The 22,529-nt window shown below is 42.3% G+C and overlaps 2 protein-coding genes across 2 annotated transcripts; both read left to right on the forward strand.

Moving 5' to 3' along the window:
* The first annotated feature begins 2,413 nt into the window (after positions 1-2,413).
* LOC133135456 (troponin I, slow skeletal muscle-like) lies at positions 2,414-6,590 on the forward strand. The gene is made up of 7 exons (XM_061252472.1): positions 2,414-2,421; positions 3,185-3,226; positions 3,794-3,925; positions 4,565-4,654; positions 5,114-5,284; positions 5,796-5,886; positions 6,521-6,590. Exons 3-6 carry the CDS (start codon positions 3,821-3,823, stop codon positions 5,880-5,882), a joined length of 453 nt encoding a protein of 150 aa, XP_061108456.1. The 5' UTR covers positions 2,414-2,421; positions 3,185-3,226; positions 3,794-3,820; the 3' UTR covers positions 5,883-5,886; positions 6,521-6,590.
* Positions 6,591-11,128: 4,538 nt separating this feature from the next.
* Positions 11,129-15,593, forward strand: LOC133135208 (troponin I, cardiac muscle-like). The gene is made up of 5 exons (XM_061252047.1): positions 11,129-11,202; positions 12,780-12,911; positions 13,638-13,727; positions 14,272-14,445; positions 15,499-15,593. The coding sequence occupies exons 2-5, from the start codon at positions 12,795-12,797 to the stop codon at positions 15,583-15,585; spliced, it is 468 nt and encodes a 155-aa protein (XP_061108031.1). The 5' UTR covers positions 11,129-11,202; positions 12,780-12,794; the 3' UTR covers positions 15,586-15,593.
* Positions 15,594-22,529: the final 6,936 nt, after the last annotated feature.

The raw sequence follows: 22,529 nt of genomic DNA on the forward strand, positions 1-22,529 counted from the left end.
CCAGAGGAGTGGAGAGGAGAGGAAGATGTCAGAAGCGGAGGATGAATTAAACTGGAGAGCCAAGAGCCTGTCGCTATGTCCCAGGGCTGCTGCCCTAACTCCCCTTATTGTCCACATGCAGAGGGGGGGGTCACTCTCCTGGGGGGTAGAGGGCACACTGACCTCTTTTTTCTTCTCTTTTTTTTTTTTGGGGGGGGGGGGGGGGGGGGGGGGCGATTGGGGGATTGGGGGTCATGACGTCTGAAAACATGGCCATTGGGACTTCGTCAAACTTGATCCTACGGAAACCACAACTACGTTACCTTGATGCAGCCTTTGCACCACCATCAATGCATCCACCCACCTGGCTGAACTGCAGCCGCCATTTTGTGCCAGAATGCTTGAGGAAATGGAGGAAGATCAGTTGGAATCAACACTTTCCTAAGGAGCCATATGCATTTTATAGGCATAAGGGAGCTGTCAGATTTCACCTAGAAACCAGAGGGATGCTCCGCCAATCACAGAATGCATAAGTAGGAAAATGTAACAACCCTGTTGGTGATTGGTCAACACGTTCTGGTGATACTTCCAAGAGCTCTTTTTTTTTTGCTGAAGGGGCGGTAGTCAGAAGGGATCTACCAATTGCCATTGGCTTTGTTCAATTTGTTTTTACCAACATACTCTGTGATTGGTGGAGAGCTTGTCTGTAGTTTCTGAGTGAAAAAGTGGTAACACCAATGACTTATTCCTATTTTATAGCCCTCCCTTATAGTTCAGGAAGCCAAGGACCCAGCATAGGACTACCGTCTTTGGCTATATTTCACAGCTTATGGGTCAACAGTTCCTCAAACGCTACAAGTAAGCCAGAGGCTGTTTGGAAACTGTCACAGACCTGAGGCAAAATGTCCCAACCGGATGACCAGAAGTCTGAAAAACCAATGTCTTCTCTCTCCTGGATGTGTTTAAGTGGACCCTGCTCCAGAGGGTTGGTTTGATAAAAAAAATTTTTTGGCTTCTACCGTACTCTCAGGGGGCCACTTGTTGGGGTAGGCAGGCATCCCAAAGCTCTAGGCCTTGCCTGGAAGTGGCAAGGTCACAGCTACTGTGAGGGGCGTAAAGCAAATCCACACACCGTTCAAATATAGCAACAGCCCAGCTTCATTCCAGCCCCACACAGAAAACAATGGAGTCCAGAGTGGAGGTCACCGTCAATGACTTTGGCATGGAGACGTGCTGCACTGTATCATGCAGGCAGTGTGCAAAGAGTGGTCATGATTCAATCAACTTTTGTGTTCTAATTTGCCAAAAAAAAAGCTTATTTGCTTGAAAATATGAATTTGTTTTAAGTTACAGTTTGCTCGACAAGTTACATTTACCTACTGCATTAGCAAATCTTGAAATGAGTAAAACATTGGCAATATCTTATGCAAAAAAGCAACAGAAATAAGATGTCTTTTTTGGTTTTCACAGAGCTAATAAGTGCCTGTGCGTCATTGCAATTGGCTACTTGTGTTTTTGTCAACAACTACTCGTTTTTACTTTTAACTTTAAGAAAGCACCCAGGACTCGGTCTTCTCTCGTCAGAAAGCTCCTGAAATGATCCCCTGAAATGATCCCCCGAAATGATCCCCTGAAATGTCTTTTTCTTCCCCGGTCAGCTCTATTTCATATCAGCAGTTTTTGTCACAGTGACCCAAAATCACCCACCCTGAACCGCAGACGAGCCCTTCCTGTGGGTCCTCTGTGAGCGCTACAATGGGAGAATCACAGCCTCTCGCTCCCATTCTGCTTCCAGGAGCCCAGGGCCTTATCTTTTCAACACTTCTTTTGAGAGTCAGTAATTGTGCGGCTCATAAAAAAAATAATAACAAGCGATTCTCCGATGGGTTCACTCCGGAGCGAGCGATTCACAGGAAGAACGGGCATTCTCCTCAAACTGTACGGAACAGCACGTCCCAGAAAACCCGGCCACAAAACTCCCTTTATAACTTCCCACCTTCACTCAAAGCCTGTGACCTCCAGATATTTCAGAGCGAAAATGCGCCGGCATTGTATTCACTGATATCAGCCTTCTTGGAGCCAGTACAAGAAGCGATTGTAATGTGCCATTGTACATGGGTAGATTACAGTACTAATTTGGATGGCTTGTTAAATATGTATTATAAATACTTCAGGGTAACATTATATTACAATGCAAAACAGATCTGGAAGCTCACAGTAAATGTTTCTGGCTCTCCATTTCAGGTTGCATAGACTGAGGCAGTCATGTCTGAAGGGTAAGCGTCTTTGTCAGATCACAAGCTTTTACATTTTTAAATAAGCATCCGAGATACGCCAGCGTCGATTGCGTACCGTGTGTGACTCTCTCCCCGTCTTGTCTTCGTATTGTCTATTGTTGGGTGTGCTTTTCGTTTTCCAACACCGCGATGCGGAAACAGACCGGTGAGTGGGTTTAATTTGATTTTGCGCGGTGATATAACCAGATGGTTGTAATTGCGAACGCGCTTCGTACTGCTCGCACAGCGAACCGGACCGGGGCGCGCGTGTTGACCTATTCGTCTGAGCGAATCAGTAATGCACGAAGCTGGCATGCATCATCGCTGACCTTTTCTGGCTCTCCATGAGGTTATTGTGTTCCCCCGCCACCGGCACCCCCACGATCAGAGTGAATGAATGCAGGTCCGGCTGCTTTATCATTTGATGGAAAAGGAATCGCATTAAGCAGCGCAGAGCCTGTGATACCTCTGTAATAATTACCCAAACTAGCAAGCTGGAAGCTGCTCCGGAAACACAGGAGAGAGGAACCGTGTGGATGGGGGAATATCCAGACCTGTGGTTCCAGCCTGTGTTTGCAATTTGTGTGGAATGTTTACTTATTTATTACTTCATAGTATATAAAGGTCATATTTGGGAGTAAATATTTTGACTGGCATATAATTGACTAGTTAATTGTGTGTCCACATATACAGACGAAATTAATGAAAATATGAAAACAATATTGTTTTATTTTTTTATCTCCATGGGTGAGTCTATAGAAAACATGTTTATTTGTTTGTTTGTTTGTTTGTTTGTTTTTACAGTTTGGCTCTTCTAAAGCCTTCTGTGTGTGAAATATAGGCCAAATTGTCCAAAGGGTCAGGAACCAGTAAACCAGACGTTAGATTAAGTGCATGTCCCTGTGTCTAACCATTGCACTCTTTTACAGAAAAAGTCAAAGTACTCTGCAACCCGCAGACTGCTACTAAAGGTGGGGCATCCATTTGCTTTCCTCTACACTCATAACTTATACATAATTTATGCCATGCATAAAAATGACTACTGGAACAGCAGTCTCCTATGGCCTGCAATACTGAAGGGAACTAGGTCGAGTGTCAACACACTTCAAGCTAGGATTGTCATAATTTGTTTACAATGTGCTACAAAGAGGTTGTGCAGAAAACAACACCAAACACCAAACTAGGGTACTTTTTCAACACTGAGTACTCCTTCTTTCTGGGCTCCCAGGGATAATGCATAGTCACACATTACTGCACTCTCAAAAAGGATGTGTTAATGTCCTGCACACTTTTTGTGTTGCAACTTATGTATGTCAATGTTAGCACTTTCGTGTTACGAATACACAATCCATGTGTTACAGAGGGAGAATTTGAATAAGGACTGTGTTTAATGTAACCGAGTTGGAGGTGGAGGTGTATTAAAAAACAACACGAAAAAGAGTTTGTGTATAAAAAGCCATATGAACTGATATGCTGTATATGTGCTTGCTGAATGTAGTGCTTGCTGAATTCACTGTGGTCCTGTAACCCCCCCACAGACCAAACTGCTGAAGAAAGCGGGGACCATGCTGGTGGCTGAGAAGGAGGAGAAGAGGGTAGAGAGGGAAAACACCCTAAACGAGAGAGTTCCCCCTCTCCAGCTCTCAGGCCTGACCACTCAGCAGCTTCAGGTATGAGTGATAGCACTGCCACATACCTGTCACACACCTGCCGCACCCAGAGCTGCCCACATACCTGCCACACCCAGAGCTGCCCACACACCTGTCACATACCTGCCACACCCAGAGCTGCCCACACACCTGCCACACCCAGAGCTGCCCACACACCTGTCACACACCTGCCACACCCAGAGCTGCCCACACACCTGCCACACACCTGTCACACACCTGTCACACCCAGAGCTGCCTGTAAACTCACAGCTTTTTACCGTTCACCACTTTTCTCTCCTTCTTGACATATCTCTTTTTCTAGTCAAAACGCTTAGTCCTGGATGCAATCAAATTTCCACTTCAAAAGAAAGGAAATCCAATTTTAGTTTTTATCTTTACCAGTAGTGTTTGGTGAGTTCAATGTTCAAGATTGACTCACCAAACTGTGCTCGTAAAAGAAAAAGCATTCCACGGAAAACGAAAAATAAACGTTGATTGAATCCAGGCCTCATTTCTTATTAATACTAATTTTAATATGAACAGAATTGCACTGGCTCTTCCACTGCTGCAGCTGGAATGGACACACGCCTCAGAAGGTCAGGCACATTTTTCAATCATGCATTCACTTCCTCAAGCTAACCTCCCATCTCTCCTTATCAGGAGGTTTGCAAAGACCTGCACCGTAAGATTGATGTCACGGACGAAGCGCGATACGATCTGGAAATGAAAGCGAACAAAAATGAAACGGAAGTAAGGCACTATTAATCTTAATGTAATTAGTTGATTATATTTAGATATAATGGACAACATTTCAAAGACATGATCCAGGCCAGCTACTGTGCAATTAGATTTGGAAATCATGTCATAGTAACCTTTAGTGAAAAATAAGATTGCACAGATGCTCATAGTACATGAAATTGGGGGGGGGGAATCATCAAATGGAAAAAAAAATGAAAAAAACATGGAATGAAGTTGGCAGAGTTGGGCAGTCATGTATATCTCAACTTTTGAAATAAGGTCTGAAATAACTCCTCAAATTACAGTATCCAATTGGATTAAAGCTGTTCTCAGGTCAAGGGAGATATTTCACTTCCAAAGCGAAAATAACTGTGAAGATCATATCCTTTAATGTTTTTGGGGGACTTCATTGTTTAAGGACTGTGGTTACACTCTAAAATCCAATCCAATGCTGTGAATTTGCTGCTTTAGATTCAGCACCTGTCCCAGAAGATCTGTGAGCTGAAGGGCAAGATGAAGAGGCCCAACCTGAAGAGGGTGAAGAAGTCAACCGATGCCATGCTGGGGAACCTGGACTCCAAAATGAACAAATCCAACGACTTCAAAGCCAACCTGAAGACCGTAAAGAAGGAGGAGGAGAAGGTACGCCCCGCTTCCTCAGATCAGTGTCATTCAGGAATCCTCCATTATGGGAACAACACAGATAAAAAGGCATAGCTTTAGTACACGCCTTCTTTCCTTGTTTTAAGAATTCACTTTGTTCTACTTATGCTGAAGCTATGCCACGGTTTCTGTGGTAGAGAATTGGATTTAGGCCAGGGATCATCAAATCACGGTCCTCGAGGTCCAAGAACTGCTGGTTGGCCACCCTCCTTTTACCTGGGAACCAGGTGTGAACACGGTCTGGCCAATAAGCAGTACTGATTGTTCAGCCAATTACCTGGGAGAAAAAAAGGTCAGGCCAGATTTGATGATGGCTAATTTAGGGAGTTGGTTCTCCATGTGCAGTCAAACATTAATGCAAGTGACATGTTCTTTACAAAGTTAACTTGGCATATTACTCAACTTGAGTCAGTTCAACATTTTAGTCAGTCGACACTTTCCGAGCCAAGGAATCCGTATAATATGTATGTCTATAAACGTCTCCCCGCAGAAGGAGGAGGTGACAGACTGGCGTAAGAACGTGGAGGCCATGTCCGGCATGGAGGGGAGGAAGAAGCTGTTCGATGCCGCACAGTAAACAGGTGGGCCTACTCAACATATTTCAGTTATGACAAAAGCTGAGCAGTAACACCCAGCCAGTAACAATAGCCCGGGAAGCACCCAGAGCACGCATGTGAAAAACAATAGGCTGTGTCCCAGGTCACCTGACCGCTCTACACCAAAGTAAAGATGTTGAACAGGATGCTGAGCCACAATGGCTTTCTCTGCACCACAGCATAGAGCTACAATCCGCAGTCACCACTCTCCCAGGCCCATTCCGTTCCATATGTCATTCCAGAATATTCCATAAGTGCTTCATTTGATTCAGATTTGGCGACTGAGAAGGTTGCGATTTCAGCATCACACTTCTAAAAGCCTTTGGTGCCTACCTCTGGAAAGACCTTCTTCTCTGAAGGAAAGGTGTTTTAACACGATCACGTAAGGTCAAGGTCAATTAACGTTGTCCATGACATTTATTGGGGATGAGAGCATCCCTGACTGTGGCATGAGAATGTGCCCCAACTCTTTACAAAAACCAATGGAGCTCTTCACTGTTGGAACACAGTTGTATTTCATATATTGGATATCTACTCTTCTGAGTTTGGAAGGATTGTCATTTGAATGACTGAACACGTTTGCTGCACAGGAAATAAACTATTCTCTTTCTGCTTCTAGATGAATAATATCTGAACTTGGGGCCCTAAGAAATGTAATTCGCCGGAAGAGACACCACAGTGACTTGGGCGAGGTGTTGAATTAAAGATAATAACATTGCCAAAAATTCTGCTCTTCTGGAAGCAAATGTTATAGAGAGAAGAAACAATGTTATGAATGATATGAAGTCATGTGACCCTATTTATTTCATAAACATGTTTATGGTTTTTGGTTAGTCTTTAGGGCTTTATTTATAAACAAGTTCAATCCCAAGGCATATTGCATAAGAAGACAACCTATTTGGTGTTAAACATCACGTATCACTTGTTGTTGTGTAGAAGCATTTAAACAAATTTAATTTAGGTGATGTGTTTTGAACTGAGGGTGCTTTAAAAATCTGTGTGTGAAATTCCTCCAGGTGTAAATTCACTATGTGTGACTTATCGGATCTACAGTTTACTTAAAGTCTGATGGGAAAAGTCATGTATCTCTGTGCTTTCCATTATGCTTCTGTATGAAGGGTGTCATTCATGCAAATAAATATCTGTGTTCAATTCATAAATACGCCTTGTATTGTGTATGGCACTCCACAACAGAACACTGTTCATGGCTGCCTCATCCGCATACTCCATTCATGGGCAAATAAACGCGGCTGAATGCTAAATGGTCAAATTCAATGAAGATGAACATCTTCTTATATCGAGGCCTCATCATTGACTATGTTATTGTATCATCGGTCAGTACTAGAAAATGTCATTATTCACCAATTTATGTTTTAATTTATCTTTTTCTTTTTACTATTCCTATTAATATTTGAGACTAATTATTTATTTGCAGGATTCTGCCATCTGTAATGTACGTCCCCTTTGTAATCAGCCACATCTGAAATCAGAACCCTGCATAAGAAGACAAAAATATTGAAAGCAAACAACCAGCTCCCTGTTTTGCCACCAACTCCATGATTTGCCGAGCAATTTCATAATCAATCCATTCAAACCATTTTGCTTCAAAGTATTGACGTATATGATGTTTTTTTTCTGGACATTTCCGATTCGTTATTATCTCTCAGGTGTTCCGTTCGCTTGTACCATAAGCGATCTCCCGTATTTGGAGCGTAGAGACAGGCAGGAGGCCAGTCTGGCAGCCTCAGCGTGACCTCTCCCATGTAAGGAGCAGAAGTGAGGGCGTGCAGAAGGCCAGGAGCAGGAGGACCCTGCTTCTTCACGCTGCTCGCGATGAATGCAAGGACAAGAGTGTCGTAGACCGGGGCCTATTTTAGTCAGCCATTCGCATGAGACAGAGAAACCATAAATCTGCCACAGTCTTCCTGCCGAGCTTCACTACCACCACACACACTGCTCAGCTGCCTCTTCTCCATCAGAAACAGGTACATTATTTAATATTTACATTATTATTATTATTATTATTATTATTATTATTATTATTATTATAGAACTATTGTCCAGCAAAGGCTGTAAATGTCTTCTTCTCGGTCTTATTAATTATTATTATTATTATTATTATTATTATTATTATAGAAATGTAAAGGCTGTCTTATTCTTCTGTCTTATGATTATGATGATTAATAATTATTATTTTATTATAATTATGCAAAGATTCGGTGGTTTGTTCCAGTATCGTTTACCTGACTCATTATTCTGCACAATTATCAATTTCCTTCTTTTGACTAAGAATTGTTAAAGAGTTAAAGTACAATAAGGAAACATGTGACTTATGTCATAATACAAGGAGGTGGATTTATTTAATACATTTTCCTTCTTCAGACTAAAATCCCTCCTCCTCTTCGCCATCTCTGCCATGCGTATTGTTCATGATTTTAAATATCCATCATGAACCTGGAGGAGAATGATAGAGAGATGTGTTTACTGTGGAGTCTGGTGAACACACAGCACGGTCACTCACTGTTTGAACCACGCCGTGGAACAGGCACTGACCGTAACCAAGCACAGACATCAGTCACAGACGACACCTGAGGGTCAGAATCTACAGACGGCCTCTCTCCTGCTTTAAACTGACAGGCTCTGAATACAGAGAGGAGCTGGATTCTCAGTGAAAAGCGTTTATTGGAGACCTGTCACTCTCGTAGCGCATCTCTGAAGCTATTGGCTGTGACTGCTATGAGGGTGACTTTGTAATGGACCATTCCAGGACACCTGATGTTCTGTCATGAACATCTCCTGTAGTATCTGTATTTGTCAAATATACAGAGTATGTGCAGATTGCTTTGTAATGCACCATGTGCCAATTTATGAGGAATTATTATTATTATTATTATTATTATTATTATTATTATTATTATTATTATTATTATTATCTTCTGAAGTGTTACACTGGAAAAGAGGTGGAATTTTGTCAATCACTTTATTGACAGTGAAGCTAGTGCATTCACGTCAAAAGATTAACTAAGCTATAAAGTAGTATTATATTGTGTGTGTGTGTGTGTGTGTGTGTGTGTGTGTGTGTGTGTGTGTGTGGAATACAATAAGAATTGGGCTGTAAACCAAATTTCATCTTGGTACAATAGAAATATGCATTACTGTACATTCCATTTTAAGGTTACAATTATGTGTTTCACCAAGGGAGTGCTTTGTGAAGAATACTATAACAGTGAAAAAAGAGAAAAAGAAAACTGCCCCAGAAAGGTATTCCCCTGGAATAACGACAATACATTTTAAATGCGTATTTCAGCAAACCTAAAGTGAATAAATATTATTTATGAATGTAAATTTTCCCTGTTTTCAACACATACTGCCCCCATCTCGGCCTCAGCGTGCCCCTGCCCTCCCTCCTGACAGGGAGAGAAGTACCCTGCCCCTGACACCACTGCGGCTGGCGGGGAGTTGAAGAGCTTATTCTCTGTAGCTGTCAGCCGACCCCTGACCTCCCAATCCACAGTGCAGCTACACTTCCACGTCGCTCGATAAGCCGTGGCACTTAGCGCCCCTGGAGTTCACCTTTAAAAACTTCCCCTTGTGAGGTCAGCGCCCCTGCCCGGCGAAATCGCTGCGGAGCTAAACATTCACTCTGCACTCTCCATCTCTTCCAGGGACGTCTAGCACAGCCATGTCCGAGGCGTAAGTTTTCTATGCTCTTCTTTAATGCAAAGATACATTCATGTTCAGGGTATATACAGTGTTTTGTGATATACACTCAGTGACCACTTCTGCAAATATTGAATCAGCCAATCATGTGCCAGCAATGCAACTAAATGCATAAAAGAGGTTCAGCTGTTTTACAGACCAAATGTCAGAATGGGGAATGTGATCTAAGCGGCCTGACTGAAGCTGACAGGAAGGTGACAGTAATGCAAATAGCCACACATTACAACAGTGGTATGCAGAAGAGCATTTCTGAACACAAAAGGCATCAAACCTCTAAGTGGATAGGCCACAGCAGCAGGAATATTACTATAAGGCCTAAGTTTCTGCATCATAATCAATTCATACTGTTTGCAACAACGGTCATGATGACATACTGCTGGCTCCTTCTGTAGTCACACTTTCTTTTTCTCCCCTTCCAATAACCTCATATTGAAACAGACCGGTAAGTTCATTTTTCTTTTTAATAAAAGAAGCCTTTTGACAAAGAATTCCTGCAATATTAATATTACTCATTACTCAAGGCATGATTTGCAATATAAGCTCACTGTTGCCATACTAATAACACTTTTTTATTTCCCTCCTATAACTGCAATCATGGATTCCCCTCTCTCCGTCTCAGAGAAAGTCAAAGATCACCGCATCTCGCCGGCTCTTTTTAAAGGTATTTTTTAAAAATCTCAAAATGCTCAAAAATATGTTGGAGTAGACACATACCATACACCAGGGATCCTCAAATCTAGCCCTCATCTCCAAATTAGGCACTAGTCTTCTTTCCTCCCAGGTAATTAACTGAACAATTAGTGCTACTGATTGGCCAGACTGTCCACACACCTGACTCCCAGGTAAAGGGAGGGTGCAAAACCAAGTTCCCGGGCCCTTGAGGACTGTGATTCGAGAAACTGGGTCAAGCACAAAATACAACCAGGTATTCATTTCATAAAACTCATTCTCATTTATCATTTTAGTAGCCTAGTGGCTAAACTACATGACTGAAACCCGGAAGATTGGCGGTTCAGTCCGTGGTGTACCCCCAATAAGATCTGCACAGCTGCTGGGCCCTTGAGCAAGGCCCTTAACCCCACATTCCTCCAGGGGGGATTGTCCCCTGCTTAGTCTAATCAACTGTAAGTCGCTTTGGATAAAAGCGTCACCTGAATAACACATTATTATTATTATTATTATTATTATTATTATTATTATTACATGGTACATATGGTTTCCTTTGTCCTTATACAAACTGTGCTACAGCTGATATAAGACTGAGAATAGTGCGGTTGATAAGAAGGAGAAAGTTATATTTAGCCACTTATTGAGAGCATCACTTTTGGAGTCAGACATGATTTCACCCACTCTCCGAGATTTCTACCAGCACCAAAGCGCAGACAATGATAGCGACATACAACGGAAATCAATGCAATCCTTTCTTTCTGGTCGGACACCAGGAAATGAGATAAACTGCACACTGTTGCATAATCGCTAGGCTGGCCATTTCCTCAATATCTGGAATAGAAGAGGTGTGAATAGATATCCTGGCATTGTAAAGAATCTGCGTTTTCTCTGGCTGGGCTTCAGAGCGGGCAGGTGCGCCTGTTCCCGCAGTTGCGATTTGCTGTGAAACATGGGCTATTTCTAACTGGGAGCATAAGGCCAGTGTAAATATTTCAGAGCATCAGCTTTGGACGATTCCAGGGGGGAAAACAGGCTTCGGAAGGAAAGAAAGAGAAGAAGAAAAATGTATCGGGTTCAGCGACGGCTGAAAGAACTTCATTTGGCCTAAATGGAACAACATCCAGTGTGCAGCAACGTTAAACTGTGTAGCAGTTTGCAAGACTGGTTCCAGTGTGTAGGAGTTTGTGCAACGTGTGTTCAGTGCCGGTTCCAGTGTGTAGGAGTTTGTGCAACGTGTGTTCAGTGCTGGTTCCAGTGTGTAGGAGTTTGTGAAACGTGTGTTCAGTGCTGGTTCCAGAGTGTAGGCGTTTGTGCAACGTGTGTTCAGTGCTGGTTCCAGTGTGTAGCAGGTTGTGAAACGTGTGTTCAGTGCTGGTTCCAGTGTGTAGCAGGTTGTGAAACGTGTGGTCATGCCAGTTCCAGTGTGTAGGAGTTTGTGCAACGTGTGTTCAGTGCTGGTTCCAGTGTGTAGCAGGTTGTGAAACGTGTGGTCATGCTGGTTCCAGTGTGTAGCAGGTTGTGAAACGTGTGGTCATGCCGGTTCCAGTGTGTAGCAGGTTGTGAAACGTGTGTTCAGAGCTAGTTCCAGCTTGTCGTCAGTGGTGAGGTTCATTAAAGCAATAAATTGTAAGTTAACTATGAAAAACTAGGGCTGTAGTACAAACTCTCGCATTTGATATTTCACTGCGCCATATGCTTTGTAGGCACTGCGTATGTGTCCTGACCTCAAAGGAAAGAAATAAAGATGTTTTCAAGCTAAATAAAATCACACTGTAATTTTAAATATGGTGCTGGTAATTGTAGTAATTATATGAAAGAAAAAACACAGCCCTGATGAAGACTTGAAGTCGTAATGTTGGCAATAAAATTGCGGAGTTTAAGTGCGGGGTGTTCTTTTCTTAAAATATGTGTAACGCTATATTTTACAGCTCATGAATTACCTATTATTTATTTTATATATACAGATTTTGATTTCAGAGGTACTATGAAATGGGCTGTAAAATGTATTTACGTAGTACTTACATATGATACTTACTGACTTCATTTCAAGTTAACTGAAATCAATGTAGTTACCAAATAACTACACAAGTAACTGTATTAATCCAGTAAATACTAGGTTATCGGGCTGTAAAATAAAGACTTACAAATATATTTTATCACATCATGTTCTCAAGTACTGCAGGAACTGGGCTTGTATTTAAGGGGCTGTGGATCCCGATCCAATGGGTTGGCAGTGCCTCACACCCCTGAGCTAACCTAAATTGATTCAGTGAAATATCCAACTTTATCAATGGAGAGTGCTTTGCAAATGCCTTTGCACATTGCAACTCAACTCACTTTCACAATCTCTTGTAAGTAAGAATGCCTGCACATATTAGTGAAAAACAGTAAAAGTTGTACAGTAATACACGACAACACATTTGTCGATAGACTGAATGTTCTGTTTGAGAAGCGCTGCTTCATAAACTAAGCTTCCTGCCTTCCCACAGACCAAACTGCTGAAGATGGCAGCTGCCATGTTGGAAGCTGAGAAGGAGGAGAAGAGGGTAGAGAGGGAAAACACCCTAAACGAGAGAGTTCCCCCTCTCCAGCTCTCAGGCCTCTCTGTACAGGATCTCCAGGTGCGTGATGTCATACACAGTGCAGGGGTGCAGCAGGTGTTGCTGTATCAAAGCAGGATTATGGAGATATCCAGATAAGTGTTCTGAGTAAAAATCAAACCCTGCCCAAATAACTGTTCCAGGTTTTACTTTCTGCCGTTACTCAGCAATCCTGCTTTGTGATACAGCCCCCTGGGTCAATTATGTATTTGTTTTGGATTCAAATACTTTTCTGTACTCTACTGATCTTGCCATATCTGTGCAATATGACCCGAAGGCAGGGTTTGCATTTTTTGGGAGTATTTCATTGGTTCCGATACACCAGACAAGCTCAGTAATGCGTAGAAAACTATTTGAATCCAAAACAAATATGTAATTGACCCAGGTCGGTGCTGGATGCTGTGCAATACACACACTCACACACCAATGGCGATTGGCAGCCATGCAAGGCACCAACCAGCTCCTCAGGAGGATTTAGGGGTTGGGCTTGCTCAGGGACAATTCGACAAAGCCCAGGCGGGGGATCGAACCGGCAAACCCTCCGACTGCCAGACGACTGCTCTTACCGCCTGAGCCAATGTCGCCCTGCCCAATGTGATTTTATGTTGAAGTTTCAAACCCAAAAACTGAAAAACAAAACCATGCCAGTCGTAATGTGTGCCAACGAGTAAATGACTCGTTATTAATTTTAGTAATAATTTGAAGACTGTTGAATTAGATGCTCTTCTCTCTTCCCGTGTCCCGTAGGCTCTTTGTAAAGACATGCACCGTAAGATCGATGCGGTGGACGAAGAAAGATATGATGTCGCCGCAAAAGTGGCAAAACATGACACGGAGGTATTACACAGGTTATTAATTATCGCTGTATTAAACGTTATTAACTCTGCATCTATTAAACATCTCAGTAATTATGTAGATGTTATTAGTAGATGTTATTTGTGTATTTAAGGGCTAAAACGTGGTTATTTACTACATTTACATAAACTATACATAGAACATCAGACAAATCTGTGGCTTCTAAGGTTTGCTAAATACAATTAAGAAAATAATTTCCTGTCATTGTGTTTTTTCTCTATGTATGCATGCTGCATTCTTTAGAGCAATGATCACACTGCAGGAAAAATCAATAGTTCTGTAAATGGGGTCAGACTCTAGTTTCCATTATTACATAAAGGATCAGTTTTGCAGACACAGATTAAACCTAGTCCTAAATTCTATTTTGAATGGAGCCGCTCCACACAAATCCTCAGTTTAGTCCAGGACTAAGCGTAATTTGTTTCAGTAAAACCAGCCCTAGCAGTAATTGTGCGCTTAATTCTCTGCGCTGAAGGGTGGACTTGGCCCTCGGACAGATTGAAAGTGTGCGTTTGTGCTGCCTTAGATTCAGCACCTGTCCCAGAAGATCTTTGAGCTGAAGGGTAAGATGAAGAGGCCTGTGCTGAAGAGGGTGAGGATTTCGGCTGAAGCCATGCTGGGCGCTCTCCTGGGCTCCAGGCAGAAGGAGTCCTTCGACTTCAAGGCCAACCTCAAGACCGTGAAGAAGGAGGAGGAGAAGGTGGGCCCAGGACGCACAGGCCAGGGGGACGTTTCACGAAGCAGGATTACTGTGCCCAGTAAAACCTGGAACAACTCTTTCCTTCAGTTATGAGGGTTGTGGGTTTTATTCGGTTATCCGGCTAACTCAGTAATCCTGCTTTGTGAAACAGGGCCCAGTTATCCAGCTAACTCAGTAATCCTGCTTTGTGAAACAGGACCAAGTTATTCAGTTAACTCAGTAATCCTGCTTTGTGAAACAGGGCAGTGTTATTTGGTTCCGAAAGCAAGCACCTATCAGAACAGCCATCGATGTCCGTGATCCGAGTTTTTTTTTTTTATATCCCAGATATTACATTACATTACACTCACTGAGCAAACTCTCTTATTCAGCAGAGAACATCAGCGTTACGTTTTCCGCAATAGAAAAGGCCGCCATCAGTTCAAACAATCATTTTTCTCGCATTTTCCAAATCAAACGGAAAATTGCATTACATTACAGTCACTTAGCAGAGGCTTTTATCCAGCGGAGAATGGAGATCATTTGTGTTACTCTCAGGAATACGGAAGTATGATATCAGGAGAAGGAGCAGGAGGCCCATTCATCAGCAATAGGCGTAAAGTTATCTGAACAAACCTACAATTAGCATTGTAAACAAAGGTAAATATCACTACACAGATAACCTGTCTTTACACAACAATATCTGTACTATTTGCCAACTACTTTGCATTCTTTTAACAGCTACAGCTTTTAACAGCACATTCTTATTTAGCCAATGGCATGCTGGGTTTTCTTGTTGGCTGGGTTACCCTTTAATGTTCTATATAGACTTCTCAGTTTGTGCAATTCTCTTGTTACTTTTATGGAGCCTGGCCGTGATTCAATCAAAACGTGTGGTTATTTCACTTGAAAGTATGTGTGTATGTGCGCGCGCGCGTTTGGCAGTGACTGCTGGACCATGTATAAGAGAGTTAAATCCCTTTCATGTTCAGATAGAAAACCCTCTCTTATGAGCAGTGGTGAGCTTGTGGTGTGCGCAGTCGCTGATGGCAGTTTTGCACGTCACCCCCACAGAAGGAGGAGGTGACAGACTGGCGTAAGAACGTGGAGGCCATGTCTGGCATGGAGGGGAGGAAGAAGCTGTTTGATGCCGCACAGTAAAGAAAAGTAAAAATATTTCATCTTTAACCTCGAGCTTGATAAGACATTCACATTCATTGAAAATCTTTATCTGCGCTTAATTTAGTGACTGGATATTCTCTGGGTCCTATTTTGAGAATCTGAATGCAGTCTGCAAACAGCAGGAGCATGGCACTAATGAGAATTACAGTAAAGAGCTGTATTTACATTTTAAAAGAACCTCACAGGACAGGAAAGACATATGGGTTGGTGGTAATCATCTGTGACACTCTCTAGCCAATCAGAGCATTTTGCACAATGCAATGCTATTGGTGCTTCTGATAGGAGCACTGCTGTGTATCCTCCTGAATTTGACCATACCTTTGACTAAAATCATTTCTGACAGAGAACTGCTCGTTTTCAAGAAATAACATAACAGACACACTCTTGACAGCCAAAAGTTGAAAGCTTGCCATCGTCAATCATTCACCACAATGTCGTAAGAAAAGAAATCAAACAAGAAACAAAATACGACTACTACAACTCCTATTACTGCAACTGCTACACCTACTGCTACTACTACTAGTCTTTATAATAACAATAATGTTAATAAAACCTAATGAATTGGCACATGGTGCATTACAAGGCAATCTGCACATACTCTGAATATTTGACAAATGCAGATACTACAGGAGATGTCCATGACGGAACATCAGGTGTCCTGGAATGGTCCATTACAAAGTCACCCTCATAGCAGTCACAGCCAATAGCTTCAGAGATGCGCTACGAGAATGTGACAGGTCTCCAATAAACGCTTTTCACTGAGAATCCAGCCCCTCTCTGTATTCAGAGCCTGTCAGTTTAAAGCAGGAGAGAGGCCGTCTGTAGATTCTGACCCTCAGGTGTCGTCTGTGACTGATGTCTGTGCTTGGTTACGGTCAGTGCCTGTTCCACGGCGTGGTTCAAACACTGAGTGACCGTGCTGTGTGTTCACCAGACTCCACAGTAAACACGTCTCTCTATCATTCTTTTCCAGGTTCATGATGGATATTTAAAATCATGAACAATGCACATCGAAGAGAGATGGTGAAGAGGAGGGCATTTTGGTTTGAAGAAGGAATTATTATTATTAATTAAATGCTCTTAAATCTGCCTGCTTATATTTCATGTGTCACATGCTACCTTATTGTTTTGTAGCTCAAAAACCATTATTAAATCAAAATCAGCAAATAGCAACAGAATAGCAGAGTCTTCACTGCTTTGTGTTTGATTACTTTTTCTGCTGGTACAATCCACTGAATTTTTATATTGGTACCAGTTTTACAGTGACTTGTATTTGGACATTTAGTGGTCCACACACCACAGTTTAAAAAAGCTTGCACAGTGATATTATACATCCATACATTTATATCACCCAATTATTCTTTCTTAAAATCAACATTTAATCATATTTTGGAATCATTTCCAACCGTAATCACAATTGCATAGCAAGAGGCCACTGCTCTCCAGGAAAGAATTACTGGCGCAATATAAAAACTGATATTTATGTTTATTATTCTGAATAAGTACTATAAAATTAATCTGTTCATATGTGCAGCCTCAGGAAACATAAAGCTGCTTTACAGTAATGAAGTGTTTTACACTACAAACGGCCCCAAAGGCCAGAATTCTGCAAGTGCAAAGCTAACTGCCGGTCAGAAACGTCTGTATCTAAAACATTCTTCATTGCACATAAAACCAGTCTGTGCCAAATGAAAACTGAAACTGAAACTGATATAGGCTAATCACAAAACTCCAGAAAGTGAAATCTCTCTCTCTCTCTCTCTCTCTCTCTCTCTCTCTCTCTCTCTCTCTCCCTCTCTTTAAGGACAACGCTCGTCAGGGTTCAGAAGTGATGAAAATATTTTGGTCTCTTCCCGCTTTCCCATAAATTCAGGACTGTGGAGTCAAAGAGCAGTCTTCATCATAAACCAATCATTATACTCTGCCAGCACTCTGACAGAGGGGCATATAACATATAAAGACAACGGTGTTAGAAATGAGCATTATTTGCCCTCCACAAGTAATCAACAGTTCTGCAGCTTTCTTATTTCTAGTGCACAAGCTGCACAACACGGTTCCAAAGTAGGACATTTTTAATTGTCTGTTCGCAAAGCTATTTTGGATTTCCCAGTTGTTTTGTATTGGACCGAGTCCCAAGGCAAACTGAAATATTTAGAAGCGCACCATTTCTCTTTTTTTCCACTCCAGCACGTGCTTGAGCAAACTCCAAAAGTCATTAAACAAGGGCATTTGTTCTCTGATTACTACGGGCTTAAAATAAATGTGAAAAGTGACAAGGGCTGGCCGATAAAGCCGTCAGAGGCTTCCCAGAAGTGCGTGCGCTATCCGCCGAGGACGAACTCGGGAGCATCGGCTTACTCAGCGATCGCCGCTGATTTACACCTGCTTCGGTTATTTTAAATCCTTAAATAAATCACGTGAAACATCTATTCCGATTTTCTCCCGGTCCCTGGTTGAAAGTGTAATGCATTGGGTGCATTATCAAGTGCACTCGCCTCTCTGCACGGCGTTTATAATTTCAGCTCGTTAACGGAAAAAACACAAGGTTCAGTTACGGTTAGAACCGTTTTATAGGGTCTATGGTTAGAACACAGCGATGGTCTTCCAAACTCGAATTCAGAGTGCTACCTGCTTGCTGACATCGCCCCCTGTTGGCATCTCAGCACATTGTCCCTTTTGCACAGTGAGAGTGCGAATGCTCCCATTACTCTGGTAACTGAAGTTAACTGTCATATAAAATGTTCTTGAGTGTCGGGTATAAAAATACAGTAAACTGAATGATACCCCTCCCCCCTCCTTCCCCCAAAAAACAGTGGCGTAACCAGCGCATATTTACAGCAGCATTTACAGTTCCATCTGTTACTCTGGTAACTGTGTTTAACAGTCAAATAAACATCTTGAAATACAGGCGCCTCTGCAGTGACCCTTGGCCCCCCCGCCCTTAATTTTATCACCATATTTCACACAGGGCAGAGCAACTGACTGTCCAGGAATGATATTCCCTCTGTTTTTATAGCACTCACTTAATTTATGCAGGTTAATGTCCCCATAAAACAAGTTAACATTTTTTCAATGCAGCCAATCATAAAACACAATCCATTTGGGCGCACACCTGGCGGCCTTGTAAACAAACATGTCATGGAAGCAGTGATGACCTCATCATGTGCTGTCAGCTCAAGGATGAAGTTACTACCTGTGTGGTTGTGTTCTATGCGTGCTATGCTCTGCCTCCTAGGCCAGCCCACCCCCCTAAACCTCAAGCCGTGAAAAGGGCGGGGTCACATCTGCCCGCGATGCACCATCGCACGCCCCGTCCAATAAAGATGTCCGATCACAAGACTGATTCCTGATACCTGACTGATTAGTGTTTGGACGCTGTACACTACAGTAAATGTCACCACAACAGAACCTCGGACAGGCGGCTGTTTTAGGGAGCCATTAACTTGAGGGACAGACACCATAAATCTGTTTTTCTTCTGTCCTCCACACTAAGGTGCCACTCAGTGCTAAACCTCTCGGCTGTTCTGCTCCAGAAAGGCTACATTCGGCTGAAAAACGGAGCTTGGCAAATTTTCCCGAGTTCAGTTTTATTGCCATGAAAATGGAGAGGAGCAGAACTGACAGGGGGGGGGGGAAATGTTAACCCTAAATATCGCCATACTGGCTTTACCAGACACCATCACTAAGGGCAACTAGACGCAGAGCAAATACAGTTTAGGAACACATGTTTTTAAGGACGACAGCTTTTCAATAAATGAGTTCATCATTCATAATGTGTCCTAAAAAGTCAAACATTCGTAAGAAAAGTGTATATGATATCCAATTACATTTATAAACCCTTTCATACATCCATAGGCATCTATGAATGCCAATTTGAATCACTCCACTACCTTGCTAAAACAGTGTGCAGTGCACATATAATCATCTTGCCACAGTATATAGTATAATCCAGTCAAATATGATGAAATTGTAACACGTCATTTAAATCAAAAGTCTGCCATGTGATACTATGAACTGAGTATAACACTGAATAAAAGCCCCATCTTTTACATTTCTACTTTTGCGTGTAGATATTAATGCGACACACCACATAAAATGTGAAGGATGCACTGTATTATAAGTAATCGCATCTGTGACGCAAGTGACTATACAGCGCAAATCTAAAAATTCACGCTGAATAGTCTGAGCTTCGCAATACAAGCTGCACAATACACGAGCTGACCTCCAGCCCCTTAACGCGCGTCAATGTTGTTCCGTGTATTACCAACACACTCACAAAGTAGGCTAACTCCGCCATTTTCTACAAGCGAACTGTCGACTGCCCACGCTCCTATTCTTCAGTCTCCCTGTCCTTGCCTTGTCTTGTGTCCAGAAATGGTCAGCCTAAAGCCACAGGTAAGGTTACCCTGGGGGGGGGTGGGAACATGCCCAGTAACACCTGCGACAGGGAGATGCCGCTGTGACGCATTGGTGACAGCACTGGGCTACTGAATGGAAAAACCAGTCTTTGTCCCCCCGGGTGGAAGGCGACTCTACTGAATTATGAATAACCTGAAGGCAATATCCAGCAATATAAATGCTTCGCATGGATTCTTAATTTATTGGATCAAATAGAAAAGCAATGAGTGCAAATTTCCCAAGATATCAGCCATGGAAAAAATAATCATAGCCATAAGAACAACATTAACATTCTCAGGCGTCAGTTACAAATTCTTCAGTTTTGCATACGTACAGTATCTGTGTCACAATGGGTCACTTTTCCACTGACTTTCCACTGACAAAATGTTGCTCGGTCCTTTTTTGAATGCTGAAACAGGCCAGTAAGGATAGGAAAGGAGCACCACAACTGTAATGTCTCCTGTAATATCCTAAAACATGTAAATGTATCCGAGACAGCCATGCATGACAATATTGCAGGTTTAATCATACCAAACATATTCCAGTCCTGACAAAATATGTACCTTCTCTTATCGGCAGTGCTCAGCCAAAGATAAGACATCTAATATAAAACTGCATCTTACCAAAGCATGAAATTGAATGTAAAATTAATTTATGTCCATTCTGAAAAGCAACACGTAAGATATAACTGCAATAACCATGATTGCACGAAACGTATTCGGATCTCACCCAACAGAATCACGGAAAGAGAGTTATTTGGAAAGATTCAAGACATAGATTGGGTTGAATTTCTGGCCGTTATCTTAACGATAAGTCACCAAACTGTCACACTGTCGCGCATGCCATGTTACCTTGGAGTAGCGAAGTGCTGATATTTGTGTTTACATTATATTCTTCCTTAATTAAAATTTATCAACAAATTCCAAACTTTTGCTGTAAAATGTGTTGTCTTGCGCTATTCTATTTAAACATAAGCAAAGATATGCAATATTTGAAAATACTACAGGAAGGAATGAGGGCAAATTACCAAACTGACAGAATTGTATCCTCTTAACACCTTGAAGAGTAGTAGAATGTTCTGTAAAAATTCTAAGCGAGTGTTCTAGAACTTTGAGTTACCAGTACTGATTGTTACATCAGCATTAGAATGTTCAGTTAATTATTCTGACATTTCCTCCTGCCAAGTTCGATCAGGAAGTCTCCCTCAGGAGAAGACAGGAGAGCCCAGCCTGTAGAGAGCAGCAGTGTGTCCATGGGCGATACAAGCAGCTTCTCTCTGCAACTTCTAACCTCTCGCTCACTTCCACAGAAGGTCAGAAATCTCTGCATCTCGAACGCTGGCTTTGGAGGTACATCTTTCCTTAACACTGACAGTCCCGGGGCTATAGTACATACCATGAATACAGACAGACCACCTTCAGACCCTCCCCATTGTGCTATGGTGAAGCCTGTACATCTCAGCTCCAGAATACGGCCAGGACCGTCATGTACAATGCAATATTTACGCAGCCCAGGTGACTGGTTGTAGGATCTCTATGAATTATGCAGAGAACAACAGAACCTCAAAGAGCACTCATCTTTTTTTAAGCACAGATCAGGTTGCTGGATGAGGGGGCAGTCATGTCGGACACCGGTAGAAGGAGGAGAGGTGGGCAGAGAGGGAGAACACCCAAAGAACACTCCTCCTCTCCAGCCGTCAGAACACAGGTGGAGCCTATGCAGGGGGCCACTAGGCTATAAAAACACACCGCCTGGATTGGATGATCATCTGGCTGAATATTTATCTATTGCAATTAATACTGAATACATCTCTGCTGGAAAGCAAGCGACAGCAGTTTAAATAAATATGTTATTCAATCAACAGGAACTCTGTTCTATCTATTGCTATAAACTAATAAATTATGTTTAACGAAGACAATGTCTTCTCACCATGACAACAGGACCTTTGTCTGCCTACTCTCAATGGAAATGAGTGCCTAACAACAATGGAAATAAGTCACTTACAGTGGACCTGAGATGGGGGGGGGGGGGGGGGGGATGCAGATCAGGCCCCCGCGGTGGGAAGAGCCCACATGCACAGTAACATCCACATGACAGGCACGCCGCGGAGAACAAGCTGCTTCTATCCCGGTCAGGAGTCTCTCTTCATTGGCTGGGAGACGAGGGTTTATGTACACTGCACACACAGAGATCCACGCAATAGCCTGAGGCCTGCAACGGACTGTGAGAGAAACCATTTCCTATAAGAGGGCATTTGGTCAAAAGAACTCAAAGGAGTTCTGCCAGCAGGCCTTTGTAGTAGGCCAATGTAATGATTATTATGTGGTTAATGTTTGAGCAAGCCAAGTCGGCGAAATGTATAATGTAGCCTTTCTGGAAAAAAGGTCACCTTCATAATAACTATTTGTATTATAACAACACAAATAATAATAATCCTCATCACATGATATGTAATAATGTGATGTTTCTCATTTATATTATACCTGAATAATACATTTTTGTGATACTTGTATCTCTGTAATATT

The sequence above is a fragment of the Conger conger genome, chromosome 8, assembly GCF_963514075.1.
Source record: "Conger conger chromosome 8, fConCon1.1, whole genome shotgun sequence".
Lineage (NCBI taxonomy): Eukaryota > Metazoa > Chordata > Actinopteri > Anguilliformes > Congridae > Conger > Conger conger.

Excerpts from the sequence above, each read along its gene's own strand:
- LOC133135208 (XM_061252047.1), top strand. The coding sequence starts at position 12,795 with ATGGCAGCTGCCATGTTGGAAGCTGAGAAGGAGGAGAAGAGGGTAGAG. Across the intron at positions 13,728-14,271 it reads TGGCAAAACATGACACGGAG|ATTCAGCACCTGTCCCAGAA; the intron begins GTATTACACAGG and ends GTGCTGCCTTAG. Across the intron at positions 14,446-15,498 it reads TGAAGAAGGAGGAGGAGAAG|AAGGAGGAGGTGACAGACTG; the intron begins GTGGGCCCAGGA and ends TCACCCCCACAG.
- LOC133135456 (XM_061252472.1), top strand. The coding sequence starts at position 3,821 with ATGCTGGTGGCTGAGAAGGAGGAGAAGAGGGTAGAGAGGGAAAACACC. Across the intron at positions 4,655-5,113 it reads CGAACAAAAATGAAACGGAA|ATTCAGCACCTGTCCCAGAA; the intron begins GTAAGGCACTAT and ends TTGCTGCTTTAG. Across the intron at positions 5,285-5,795 it reads TAAAGAAGGAGGAGGAGAAG|AAGGAGGAGGTGACAGACTG; the intron begins GTACGCCCCGCT and ends GTCTCCCCGCAG.